The sequence below is a fragment of the Lonchura striata genome, chromosome 8 (genome assembly GCF_046129695.1).
Source record: "Lonchura striata isolate bLonStr1 chromosome 8, bLonStr1.mat, whole genome shotgun sequence".
In the NCBI taxonomy this organism is placed as follows: Eukaryota; Metazoa; Chordata; class Aves; order Passeriformes; family Estrildidae; genus Lonchura; species Lonchura striata.
In genome coordinates this window covers 37,453,669-37,467,310 of record NC_134610.1, presented here as the reverse complement: position 1 = coordinate 37,467,310, position 13,642 = coordinate 37,453,669, and the positions used below count along the sequence as shown (strand labels likewise).

At 43.6% G+C, this 13,642-nt stretch overlaps 1 protein-coding gene across 1 annotated transcript; it reads left to right on the top strand.

Moving 5' to 3' along the window:
- Positions 1-5,475: 5,475 nt before the first annotated feature.
- LOC144246720 (transient receptor potential cation channel subfamily M member 8-like) lies at positions 5,476-12,948 on the top strand. Its single transcript, XM_077785224.1, has 6 exons — positions 5,476-5,482; positions 5,814-5,991; positions 8,384-8,574; positions 10,278-10,377; positions 11,575-11,608; positions 12,869-12,948. The coding sequence occupies exons 1-6, from the start codon at positions 5,476-5,478 to the stop codon at positions 12,917-12,919; spliced, it is 561 nt and encodes a 186-aa protein (XP_077641350.1). The 3' UTR covers positions 12,920-12,948.
- Positions 12,949-13,642: the final 694 nt, after the last annotated feature.

Below are 13,642 nucleotides of genomic sequence, written 5' to 3'. Positions count from 1 at the left end.
TTTTCCTTTGTCCGAGGTTTAATTCTTATTCTCAATAATGCCAATGGTAAAGCTTGGGGCCAAGTTAAATTTGCCTCCTGACTAATCTTTGCTATCTGTTGTTTAAGCATATGATTCATCTTTTCAACTTGGCCACTTGCTTGGGGTCTGTACGGGGTATGTAACTGCTAGTCTATTCCTAATGCTTTTCCTACTTGTTGAACAATTTTAGCATTAAAATGTGGTCCTCGATCGGAGGATATTGTCGATGGAACTCCGAAACGAGGAATTATTTCATTCAATAGCGCTTTAGTCACTTCTCGCGCTTTGTTAGTTCTGCAGGGATATGCTTCTGGCCATCCTGTGAAAGTGTCTGTCAGGATTAAAAGATACCTATACCCCCCTTTTCTGGGGAGCTCAGAAAAATCAATTTGCCATTGTTGCCTAGGGCAGTTTCCTTTATCTATCATTCCCAATTTTATTTTGCTAGTTGTGTTTGGATTATTTCGTTGACATATTTCACATTGCTGCGTTACCTGTTTTATTGTGGTATACAAATTTCGCCCTACTATTCTTTTGGTCACTTCTTTGTATAATGCATCTGCTCCTTAATGGGTTTTTCTATGTTCTGCTTGTATTAGGGGCCACAAAATATTAGAAGGAACTAATATGCGACCTTCTTTCAACTGTATCCAGCCCTTTGTTCCGGGCTCACCTCCTAGATCATTAGCCAATTTCAAATCTTCCTTTGAGTATCTAGGTGACTGTTCTAGATCAATTGGTTTACCGTCTGGTATCAAAGCACATACCTTAACTTCCTCTGCCACTCGCTTGGCCTCACTATCAGCCAATCGATTTCTTATTTCTTGGTCAGAGTTACCTTTTTGGTGTCCTCGGCAATGCATTATAGCTACTTTTTCCGGTAGTTGAATCACTTTCAATAATTTCAATATTTCTTCTGCATGTTTGATCTGTTTCTTCTGGGTGTTCAACAGTCTTCGTTCTTTCTAAATTGCTCCATGCGCATGCACCACCCCGAAAGCATATTTTGAATCAGTCCAAATATTTATTCTCTTTTCTTTTGCAAGTTCTAGTGCCCTTATAAGGGCCACTATTTCTGCTTTCTGGGCCGAGGTTCCTGCAGGAAGAGGGTTGGCTTCGATTACCTTTTGAGTAGTGGTTATCGCATATCCCGCTCTCCGCTGTCCCAGTTTCACAAAGCTGCTTCCATCTGTGTACCAGGAGTCTTCAGCGTCTTCCAGAGGGGTGTCCTGGAGATCTGGACGGCTCGAATAGGTGGCTTCGATGGTCTCTATGCAGTCGTGGGACAGTGGTTCTCTTTGGGCACCGCTGAGAAAAGAAGCTGGATTCATAATGTTAGTAACAATTATTTCTATATCATCTTGTTCTACCATGATGGCTTGGTATTTCAGAAATCTCTGTGGGGAGAGCCAATGGTTCCCTTTTTGTTCTAACACAGCTGAGACAGTATGGGAAACCATTACCGTTATCTTCTGCCCTAATGTGAATTTGCGTGCTTCTTGAATGTTTATTACAACCGCCGCCACTGCACGTAGGCATCCTGGCCATCCTTTGCTTACCTCGTCCAGCTGCTTGGAGAAGTACGCCACTGCCCGCTTGTAAGGGCCAAGTTCTTGGGCTAATACTCCAAGTGCCATCCCCTGTCTTTCATGTGAGAATAATAAAAAGGGTTTAGAGACATCTGGTAAGCCAAGGGCCGGAGCCCTCATCAGTTCCTTTTTAAGTTTCTTGAAGGCGGCTCGAGCCTCCGCCGTCCATTCTATTTTAAGTCGGGTTTTCTTTAGCAGTTCATATAGAGGTTTAACTATTACACCATAGTTGTATATCCATAAGCGGCACCAACCTGCCATTCCCAAGAACGTCCGCAATTCCTTGGCTGTTTGGGGCTCCGGGGTGCGACAAATTGCCTCTTTTCGCTCAGTTCCCAATTCTCTTTGTCCTCTGGAAATTTCTAATCCTAAATAAGTTACTCGCTGTTGCACTATTTGAGCCTTTTGTTGGGATACTCTGTATCCATTCATTCCTAGGAAATTGAGAAGTTCTATAGTCCATGAGAGACACTCTTCCCTGTTCTCAGTGGCTACTAAAAGATCATCAACATATTGCACGAGGACTCCTTTACCATCTGGGGGAGTCCAATTTTCCAAATCTTTAGCTAACTGGTTTCCAAAAATCGTGGGGCTGTTCTTAAATCCTTGTGGTAATACTGTCCAAGTTAATTGTGTTTTTCTTCCTGAATCCGGATTTTCCCATTCAAAAGCAAATAGCTTCTGACTTTCTGAGGCCAGCGGCAAACAGAAGAAGGCATCTTTGAGATCCAGTACAGTAAACCAATGTAAGGTATCTCTGAATTTAGTTAATAGTGTATATGGGTTGGCTACAACCGGGTGGATGTCTTTAACTACTTTATTAATTGCCCTTAGGTCTTGTACTAATCTATAACTTTTTCCATCTGCCTTTTTAACGGGTAAAATCGGAGTGTTGTATTCTGATTCGCATTCCGTTAGCAAATTGTATTGCAGAAATCGATTAATAATATTTTTGATTCCTTCCCTGTCTTCTAACCTTAAGGGATATTGTTTAATTCTTACCGGCTTTACTCCTGGTTTCAACTTGATTACGACAGGGCTTGCATTTTTGGCTTTCCCCGGAACTTCACTGGCCCAAACCCCTGGATATACCGGGTCCAGAACCTCTCTAGGTATTTCAGAATGGCTTTGAGTTTGTATTAAGGCTAGACTCAAAACTTCTACCAATTGTTCTTCTTGAATTTGAAATTCAATTTTCCCTTTCTGAAAAACAATTTTCGCCTCAAGTTGTTCTAGCAAATCTCGCCCTAGCAAGGGCTTTGGGGAATTTGGTAAATATAGAAACCTATGAATTCCAATTTGTTTTCCAAGCCGATAATTAAGTGGTTTAAGGAAATAAGCTTTTTCCCTTTGTCCTGTAGCTCCAATTACAGTGATAAAATCTTTGTCTTTCGGCATTAATTGTTGGTTCAATACCGAATACGAAGCCCCGGTATCAACAAGGAAATCTATTTTTTTCTTCTTTTTCCTTAGCTCAATTTTAACCAGGGGATCCGCTAGGGTGGTTTCCCCCGGTCCTCTTCACTGGTCTGAGCCCATCTGGGCTAACAAAGGGGGCTTTCTTGCCAACTTAGGACATTCCCCCTTCCAGTGCTCTATCTCCTTATAGTATGCACACTGATTTGACTGTAAGGTTGGGCGCTGCCTCCTTTCTCTATTATTTTGAGTTCTACTTTTCTGCTTTTCCAATGCGGCCACCGTGGCTTCCGCAATTACCTGTCTCATCTTATACTTGCCCTGCTCCTCTCGGTTTCTATATATTCTCCAGGCTTCTTCTAGCAGCTTTTCTAACTCCCTAATATCAGGTTCTTTCAGCTTTTGGAGTTTTCGCCTTATGTCTTCTGATGACTGCTCCAAAAATAAGGAAACTAGCTGTTGTCTGCCTGTATCAGAAGCGGGATCTAGGGTGGTATATTTTCTCATAGCAGTCCGTAATTTGTCAAGAAACTCCGTAGGAGTTTCTGCCGAGTTTTGCTTGATTTCATATAAATTTGACTAATTTACTGCCTTCGGTACGGCCGTCCCGATACCAATCTTAATTCATTCTTGGTATCTTTTAAGTAGCCTGTAATCTTGGTCATCATTTGGGTCCCAATTAGGGTCATCTCTAGGGACGTGGGTTTCGACCGTACCCTGAAGGGTTCCTGCCGTGATTTGAATTTGTACTTGTGTACGAGCACTTTTAATTATTAATTGTTTTTCTGTTTCAGTTAAGGCATCCAACATCAAATCTATATCTTTCCAATCTGGATCCTGATTTTTAACTATTAATTCAAATCGTTTTGCCACCCCTTCCGGATCATCTCGGTATCCCTTCACTACTTCTCGCCAAACATCCAAGTCATTCATAGAAAAGGGAATCTTAATTCTGGTGGGTCCTGTTGCTCCCATCGCTTGCCTCAACGGGGCTTGAATTATCGGCCCCATTTTACTCCGAGTTCGAGCTGTGATGGGAGAAAAGCTCATTTTTCCAGGGACAGCCTCACCAGATTCTTCTATGCGATTACTTTTATCTGATTCATCTGATGAGGTAGAAGGTCGGGATCTAGGGGGGGGAGGGGTTTCCGGGGGAGAAGGGCGTTGGGGTGGGGAAATATAATCTTCCATTTTTTCCTCTGTTTCTTTAAGTTTTACACACCTTTGCCCTATACTGCAAGCCGAACAACACTGTTTTAACCTAGTCCCATTCTTTCTCTGTTCCTTTTCCATAGCTAACACCAAAGGATCTTGGGGTGCTACGTTTATCCCACATTCCTTCTGCCATTCAGGGTGATTCCGCAAAGTGAAAAACATATCCGCATATCCCACTTCATCTCACTTTCCTTCTCGCCTTAAAAACAACATTAACTGCAACAAAGTATTATACTGCAAAGTTCCATTGAACGGCCACTTCTCACCATCTTCCAACTTATACAAAGGCTACCACTGGTTACAATATTTAATTAATGTTTTCTTATTTACCGTCCCTCCAGGAGTCCCACCTATTTCCTTCCAATGCATTAAAATACAACCCAAAGGGCTCTTCTTCACGATTCCCCCGCTCTGTCGTCCACCCATTATACTATACACCAAACAGGACACTTTTTACAGCAACACAAAATTCCAACAACAATCAGAATAATTCCAAAAATAAGCAACCAAACCCAGTACGTGTTAAACAGTTCCCAAACCATTAACTCAGAAGTGTATATCTTAATATACCAAAGTAGTAGACCAAAACCAAATACGATCGTATAACAAACACAAACTCTGCGGGGAGCTTATTCAAAACCAAATACGATTGTATAACAAACGCTACCTCTGCGGGGAGCTTATCCAAAACCAAATACAATCGTATAACAAACGCTACCCCACTCTGTGGGGAGCTTATTCAAATGACCGGTCCCAAACAAATAATAATAAAGAATACCTGTGCCGCCGGGGCGAACGGAGTTCTTGTCTGCTCCCGCGGTGATCCGAATGAGGCGAGGAGCCCCTCCGGGAAGATCCCGGGGGTACCCTAGGGAGTCCTGTTCCCAGCGGGTCCCGCGGCCGAGCAGAGAGTCCTCCTGCCTGGCTCGCCAAATTGAATCAAAGACGGAAGCAATCCGGGCAGCAGATATTCTTTATTGCAGCGCTGGGCACATGGGGGATCTCTCCTCCTAACATGTGCACCGTGCAGCTGAGAAAGCTGTGCTTTATCTTACTAAAACATGCATATTCATTACAATTCCTGAAAATCATTTATATATTCATGATTATTCCGAGAAAAGGATGCGCAAGCGTAGTTGCATCTTTGGGTGGTCTTCGGTGGTCGTCAGGGGTCCTCTGGTGGTCGTCCATAGTCTTCATCACTCTGTCCGCTAGTTGAACTTTTATCTCGAGCATGCGTGGTAGTTTTTCTGTGCTCTGGGCCCCATCTTTTCCTCCTTTTATGATATATGGCCTATTCAACTGACCACAGTCCATCTGCTGAGTATGCATTCTTTACATATAATCAGGAAGCTTATCAGAGTAAAGTACATAGCCAAGGACAAAGTTTCTACATCTGTTTGCTAATGTCTAGAATAACAGGATACTGGTGCATATACATGGCATATAATGTTTTCTTCACTTAATTCTTTTCTAGTCATTTAACCCTTAAGTAGTTCTGAACAGGTCAGGTCCCTGTATCAGCAGGACCAGCAGAACGAGGAGCTCACTGTTTGCTCTCCCCTCTCTGAGGTACCACCTACAACTTCGACCACTGCACTTTTTCTGGGAATGAGTCCAAGCCCTTGTGCGTGGAGCTGGATGCCAACAACCAGCCCCGCTTCCCAGAGTGGATCACCATTCCCCTTGTGTGCATTTACATGCTCTCCACCAACATCCTCCTGGTCAACCTGCTCGTGGCCATGTTCGGGTACGTAATGAAGGAGCCGTGGCTTCCTGGTCATCCCTGCACTGACATAGCTCTGGGGAAGAGACTGGAGTGCTGGAAAACAGCAGGAAGCCAAGCCTCGCCTCTGCATCTGTCACAGCAGCCTGGGGGAAACTGGTGCAGTGTCCTGGGGAGGGATTGCTGCCTGTCCTTTGCCTCCATCTCTAAGCATCCTCTGCACTGTGGGTGTGGTGCAAACCCCAGCAAACCCATCACAGGGGGTGATGCTGGGTCAGAGCCTTACCGAAATGTGAGTTGCTGCACAAGTGAACTTGCTTGAGCAGCAGAGTGAGTAAATGAGTTATCATCACTCTTCAGGACACTGTGGTTTTATTAACCTGAGCTGCTGTGTGGTGAGGATAAGTCTGGTACTGATTTGATGGACCTGCCATTTATTGTTCTGACTTAGACTACAGGCAATGGGCCACATCCCCCTGGGACATGCAAAAGGACTTTGTCTTGAGAAGTGCCATCACCCCTAGACCAGCAAGGTCAAGGAATGTCTTCCTCAGCTTCTCCCAGAAATCTTTGTTGTATCCTCTGCAAGCCGTGGCACAGAGTTGATTTAATCATGGGAAGTTCCTCATATCAGATTTTGGGGGTGTGTTGCCTTCATGTCTCACTTGGGAATGCAGCTGGATTGGTGTTGTGCCTCTGTTCCCATTCCCAGCCCTTGTCCTTTTCTGCTTTACACTCATGACAAGAGTACTCAAAACCTCTGACCAGCCTTCTTGAGGACCACAAGTTTATTTTTGTGATTTGATGGTACCTTGGCAGGAAGTTGCTTTGGCAACAGGAGTATTGACAGGACTCCTGGTGCTGCTCAAGAGCATCTCTCAGCTGAATGACGCTGCCAGTGTTTCCTGGCCTGAGATGAGATGCTAGAGAGTGGTAAGTTGAGAATGCCTCAGATTTAGGTTCTGCTCTGACCCCTCTTCCCCAGGCTGACCTAGAATCTAAAGAAAATCAGAAATACTATTTTTGGCAAGGCATCCAAGATAGGTAAAGCATATCTGTGCCTGGGGAGAGACAAGCATGCTCATACTCCCTAGGAAGGGTGCAAGTACCTTTCAACAATGAAGGAAAGTATACAGCAGTAAGCCAGCTCTACCCTAAAACCTTTAATATTTGCTAGAACACTTACTTTAACAGTACCTGATGGTAAATGCTCTGGTTTATGCTGTTATGCCAGTAAAAAACCCTCTAGTTTTCACCAGTTGCATCTATCTTTTACACAAAAAGAGAATCTCCACCAGGTGAAGGTTTGCATTTATCTCACATAAAGGTGCATTAGGCTCTGAGCAGAGGCATTTTGGGAGCATCCATCTGCCACTTAATGTCACACTGAAAGGTCAGGCAGCCTGGGAGCTGCTTGCACCTGTGGTTGTTGCTTTGCAGGGTCCATACAGTGCCTTGTGCTGTGGGTTTGATCTGTGCCTGCAGTGTCCTTAATACGTCTACTATAAATCTCAGGAGCTTTTAAATTTCTTGTAAGTGTTCTCATTTTAGGTTTGGGCTTTTTCCTAAGAAAGCAGTTATCTGCTCAGTTAATAAGACACAATATCTTGTGAAGAAGCATCCTGTTCTCATGTGTCTAGGCTAGAAGAAGACTGGTTAGAGCTGAGGTAGTAAAAATACATGGAGTATTTTCTTCCTATTCATATATTTTCCTGTTTATTTGTAACTTCAAGGTTTTTTTTTTCCTACTGTTTTAATTCCACCCATTTGTGAATTACTCTCTAAGGAGGAGAACAAACTAAATAACCTCCTGGTTAATAAAAATGACTACCTTCAGAATGACTAGGGCCCCTAACATCAGAAGGACATGGAGCTGCCGGAATGAGTCCAGAGGAGATTCTCAAAGGGAATGGAGCCTGGCTAGGAGAGCTGAGGGTGCTCACCTGGGGAGAAAAAGGCTCCAGGGAGAGCTCAGAGCCCCTTGCAGGGACTAAAGCAGCTCCAGGAGAGCTGGAGAGGAACTGGGGATAAGGCATGGAGGGACAGGACACAGGGAATGGCTTCCACTGCCAGAGGGCATGGATGGATGGGATACTGGGAAGGAATTGTCCCCTGTGAGGGTGGGCAGGCCCTGGCACAGGGTGCCCAGAGCAGCTGTGGCTGCCCCTGGATCCCTGGCAGTGTCCAAGGCCAGGTTAGATGGGGCTTGGAACAACCTGGGATGATAGAAGGTGTCCCTGCCCATGGCAGGGGATGGAATGGGGTGAGCTTTAAGGTCCTTCCCAAGCCAAACTACTCTGGGATTCTGTGACTATAAAACCATGCCCTGGTACAGTAGAGGAATGCTCTGTTGTTGGCTCTGATGCAGCTCTTTGGTGACCAACTCATCCTGGTTGTGTTCTCTCTTTCCCATCAGTTACACTGTTGGATCAGTGCAAGAGAACAATGACCAGGTGTGGAAGTTCCAACGCTTTTTCCTGGTGCAGGAATACTGCAGTCGCCTGACCATCCCCTTCCCCTTTGTCATCTTTGCCTACATATTCATGGTGCTGAGGAAATGCTTCAAGTGCTGCTGTAACAAAGAAAGCAAAGAGCCATCCATTTGTTGTGAGTTGGATTTTTCCTTGTTGCCCAAAAGTCATCTCTGCAGCAGGTGCATTGCAGTTCCTACGTGGCATCCTGTGCTTATTCCAGGCATTTTGTGCTGTGCTGGGAGATTTCCAAGGGCCATGTAGACCTCTGTCATGCAAATCCACTGTGCTGCTGGAAATCTCTTCAGTAAGATTCAAGTTTTCAAGTGATATTTATCCAGTGCTCTCTTATCTAAGCCATTTCCATGTAGAATTGCCTTGTGTGTGTAACTCATTAAGACTTCAGATTAATCCTAACTCTTTAGGGCTGCTTATGTTGTTTCTCAGCTTTGCAAGGTTGTGGGTTTGGCTTTTTTGTAATTCATTCTTCTTGCTAGGGAGTGACTGAAAGAGAACAAACAGTTTCCATGTAGCCAAACCACCTCAAAAATGTGACAAGTCATTTCTCAAGCTATTTCTCCTTTTTCTGTTGGGGGACACAGATAGGAATTGTTTTAACAAGCCTTCCCCTCTGCCTCTCCAGCAAATATGATGTTTTCTCAGCTGAGAGAGAATAAATTGAATTAATTGACAGGCTTTTTCCCATTCATCAATAACCTGCCTGGTGCCCTGCAGCAGAAGCTGGATTTGTTACCAGTTTAGGAGGAAGGGCCTTCTTTGGCATATAAAATTGTTTAGCACTAAATCATTTTGGCTGTCTAAATTGCTGTGTGGATTTCTTGCTGGGGAAGCTGTTGGGTGGCAGAAATTCCTGCTCAAATGATGCACAGTTGATGTTGCAGCTCTGAAAGAATGGGAGAGTTAATTAGAGCCAGAAAATGGTTGTGGTTTTGCTGATGATAGGAACTGAGAACTGCAGAGGAAGCACACTGATGTATTGACTGTGGTGAAATCCTGCCTTCCCCTTTAACTCTTATGGAAATGGTTGGGATTTGAGTGCTTAGATGCTTGTTGGATTGTGGGGGAACAGCTGAGGGGTTTGTGAGGTCAGAGGAGCACTGGGTGGAAGAAAGGGACTTCATCCATTCACCAGCCTGGGGCTTCTTCTGTCTCAGTTTATTTTATTTTTTTATTTAAACCCCTGTGGTTTATTGTGTCCTTTTGGAACATGACAAAATGCTGAAGTATTACCCTGGATGTCTTTGATGCCTCAAAGTGGGCTCCTCTGTATCAACTCCAGAATTTACAGCACCATCATAAAATGCTTCTTAGAGAAGACAATTCTTCATCATTCTGGAGTGTTTCAGTTCAATCAAAAATCATATATCATGGTCCTTAGAAGTGTTACTCCTAATGATCCAATATGGGGTAATGTAGAAACAAATGGAAAGCTCAAACCCAGATGGGATCTTGCTAGAATATCCTGTACCTGTTGAAGCAGAGGCACCTGTGTTAACCAAGACTCAAAAAAAGTACAGAAAGACTTCTGGAGCTTGTAAGGTTGTGGGTTGGTTTTGTGTTTGCTTATTTGGTGGGTTTTGGGTTTTATGTTTGCTCGTATTTTGTGTTTTTAAGTGACTCTGGTTGCCAGGAGCATTCAGTGAAAGGCGTTAGTGTCACATCTGTGAGAGCTGAGTCACAGGTGGGCAGTGGGGCTGTGAGTGCTCAGGATGTGGAGAAGGGAATCATTAACCTCTGAATGCACACACTGACCCAGCCGCTTTGCACCTTGGCTTTCGAACACAAATTAAGTATTCTTCTTTCAAATACATTTCCCAGGCTCAAGAAATGAGGACAATGAAATCCTGGCATGGGAAGCTGTCATGAAGGAAAATTACCTTGTCAAAATCAATACAAAAGCAAATGATTCATCAGAAGAGTAAGCCTGCCTATCTTTGTCTTCATTCTCTTACTTTTCTCTTGAACATTTCTAGTGAAGGCATATTTTCAGCAGCTCTAGGTGTTTACAAACTAATGAGTAAGTAAATAAACTCAGCATAAATGTGCTTTTTATTTCTGAAGTGAAATGGTGCTTTTTTGTCTGCTGAAGAGAAGACAAAAAAAAGTCTTCCCATGGTGTTTTGAGATCTTATCATGGGAAGCAGTGCCACAGCTGACTCTTGCTGTAGCATTAGTTTAGGCTGGATATTAGGAAAAAGTTCTTTATGGAAAGGGTTGTCCAGCCCTGGAACAGACTGCCCAAGGCAGTGGTGGCACCCCCATCTCGGCGTGGGGATTTAAAAGCTGTGTGGATATGGCACTTGGGGACCTGAGTTAGTGGTGGAATTGGTTGGACTTGATCTTTTCCAACTCAAATAATTCTATGATTTTACATTTAGCAGAGAATGTTTACTGTTGGACCTGGAATCTCAGACATTCCCACAGCAGTAATCCAAATGGAGATGTGTAATTAGTAGCATGAGTTGTGGAGACCTCTGAGGAGGGGAAGATGGTCTTTAGAATCATGGTATTTGAAACTTTGGAGACTTACGCTTGGATATTTCTTTGACTGCCAGCTCGTGGAAACATTATCTTTGGGATCTGTCTCACTGTTTTCAGAGTAACAGTATAAGAGGAAAAAAAAAACAACAAAAACTGAAAGAAAACAAGAAAACGGAACACTGCTCAAGAACAAAACCTGCTCTGTATGATTGCTTAACTTTGCTAACTTCTGGCAGCTTGAATATTTCTCTTAATCAGAGAGAGCTGATAGGAATGGACAAGAAAAACCAGACCCTTCCATATCTGTGGGCATGAACATTGCCATCCACAAATAAGTGTTTAGGTTAAGACTACCCAGAGACAAACAGCATTGCGTAAGAAGCCAAACAAATACCAAAAACATTTCCTTGGTACTGGAAGCAAAAATGTCTTGAGAAGGAAAATGTAATAGCATCCTACTAATAGTAATTTGCATGTTAGTTAATGTACTTGTACTAAAAATGATGCCAGTCACGTGCAGCCCTGCCTCCCTGGGAGGATGGAGCACTGGGGGGAGTTGGGGTGTGGTAATTAGCCAAGTTTTCCTTGGTATCCAGACTGATCCCATTGCTCCATGTTCTCCTTCTGCTTCTAGGATGGTGCATCGATTCAGACAACTGGATGCAAAGGTACTTCTGTCCCAGATCGCTCCGGGAAATGTGATTCTCTCTGGTAAAGCAGGGGGTGTGCCATGGCAAGGAAAATGAGCCTCCCAGAGTTGTGTGCAGTCTTTGTCACTGTCACCAGGACCCCATTTTAATTGGGCTTTTTTACCGTGCTCTTTTGATTCCATAGATAGGAGTGTGTAGGGCGTGTAGTGATTAGGACAGAAGGGAATGGTTTTGAACTGAGAGGAGGATTAGATGGGATAATGGGAAGAAATTCTTGGCTGTGAGGGTGGGCCCACCCTGGAACAGGGTACCCAGAGAAGCTGTGGCTGCCCCTGGATCCCTGGAAGTATCCAAAGCCAGGCTGGATGGGGTTGGAGCAGCCAAAAATGAGCTGTGAGGTCCCTTCCAAGCCACAAGAGCTTTCTAATGTGCAGGAAAATGAAACAAAGACACTTGCTTAGCACTGGAGGAGTGTTTCTCAATATTCCTTGTGGGATGGACTAAAGCAGAAGTAATTTCCATCTTAAACTGCAACATTCCGCTGTCTAACAGGTCCATGAAACGCCAGTGGGAAGAAGGGGTGTCACACACTTGACATGTCCCCATCCCAAAGGTGTCTGTCAAGTTTAGCTTCTGGTGGTGTTGGCATGGTGTAATTAAGCAATATAAGGCTACCCATATACCAGAGAGCACATTATGAGAATTGCCATACAAATAATTTTTTATGACTGTGATGTTGAAATGGGTATGTGTGTTCACAATGGTTATTTTCTGAGGCTTGACTGAATTATCTGTTTGGCCTCTGAAGTGGGGAGTGGCTTTGGTATGAAGCACAGACTTTTTGGGAAGCTCAGGTGAAAAGACCCACATATACTTCAGAGTACTTTTTTTGGTTACTGTCAAATCATTTAGATTGCAAAATAATAGCTTGCTTCCAGACTGAAAGGGAAGTGGTGAGTGAGTCTGTGGTTAGTGATGCTGCTCTTGAAACTGAAAGGAGATCTGCTAACCTTAATTCTCTCCTGAAAATAAATACCTATCTCTTGCTTCTCTCTTCTTGTAACTGCTGGTTAACTCGCTGAAATAGAGGCATCAGGGCTTGCTGCATTAATTGCCCTGATGAACATTGTACTTGGTACTGTCCTCTCGAGCACTCTTGCATTTGGTGTAATACTTGCAGAGGCAATTACTTGTTACTTTCATTGCTCATTAGCATTGCATTCCTTCAGCTAGATGGACTTTACAAAAATAACCTCTTTTTTTTTTTTTTTTTTTAAGCTCTCTGATTTGAAAGGCCTTCTGAAAGAGATTTCCAGTAAAATTAAATAAGTGGAGCTGAAATTCAAGAGCAGCTACTGGAGCAGGGTAAGCCCTCTTTAAATCCATTGTCTGCCTTGAAAAAGTTACCAGCATTTGTGGTGTTAAATTGGTGTGTCTTTGAAAGAAGAGCTAGTATTAATTGTTGATGGTTGTATTCATATTGTCTGATACTGGGGAAGAAACGAGACCCAACTTCTCTTCCTCATTTGTGTTTTTCTTTATGAAAAATACAGTTTTCCATCTGGGGTTTCTATCAATTTTTGGCACTGTTTAAGATACCTTGTTTTGCCCACGTGCCTCTGAATAACTGTGACTAACCCAAGGTTATTTTAGTTGTCTTTGTGTTGGAAGGCCTCTAGAAAATGAGGATCTGCTGTGCTGGATCCTTTACCCTTGGTATCTTTTAACTCTGAAGAGCAGGCAATCCAAATAGAAAAGACAGAAGTGAGGGCAGGAGTAAGGTTTATTTTTCCACTATCAAAGTGGGGCATTAGGCTGGATTGCTGTAGCCTTCCTGTGTCCTGTACAATAAGCTGCAGTGTGAGGAGCTGACCCAAAGCCTCAGGTCCAGTTTGAGTGTCTGGTCATCAGCCTTGTGTCCTTTTGCCTCCAGTTTCAAGAAAGAATTGTTTTGGGTCCCACAGTGGGATGTGAAAAGCAGACAGAATATTCATGCAGAGAACACTGTCACCTTTAGAGACAACAGGTTAAGAAGTGTAACTGTTGAATGGG

Excerpts from the sequence above, each read along its gene's own strand:
- LOC144246720 (XM_077785224.1), top strand. Across the intron at positions 10,378-11,574 it reads GCAAATGATTCATCAGAAGA|GATGGTGCATCGATTCAGAC; the intron begins GTAAGCCTGCCT and ends TTCTGCTTCTAG. Across the intron at positions 11,609-12,868 it reads TCAGACAACTGGATGCAAAG|CTCTCTGATTTGAAAGGCCT; the intron begins GTACTTCTGTCC and ends TTTTTTTTTAAG.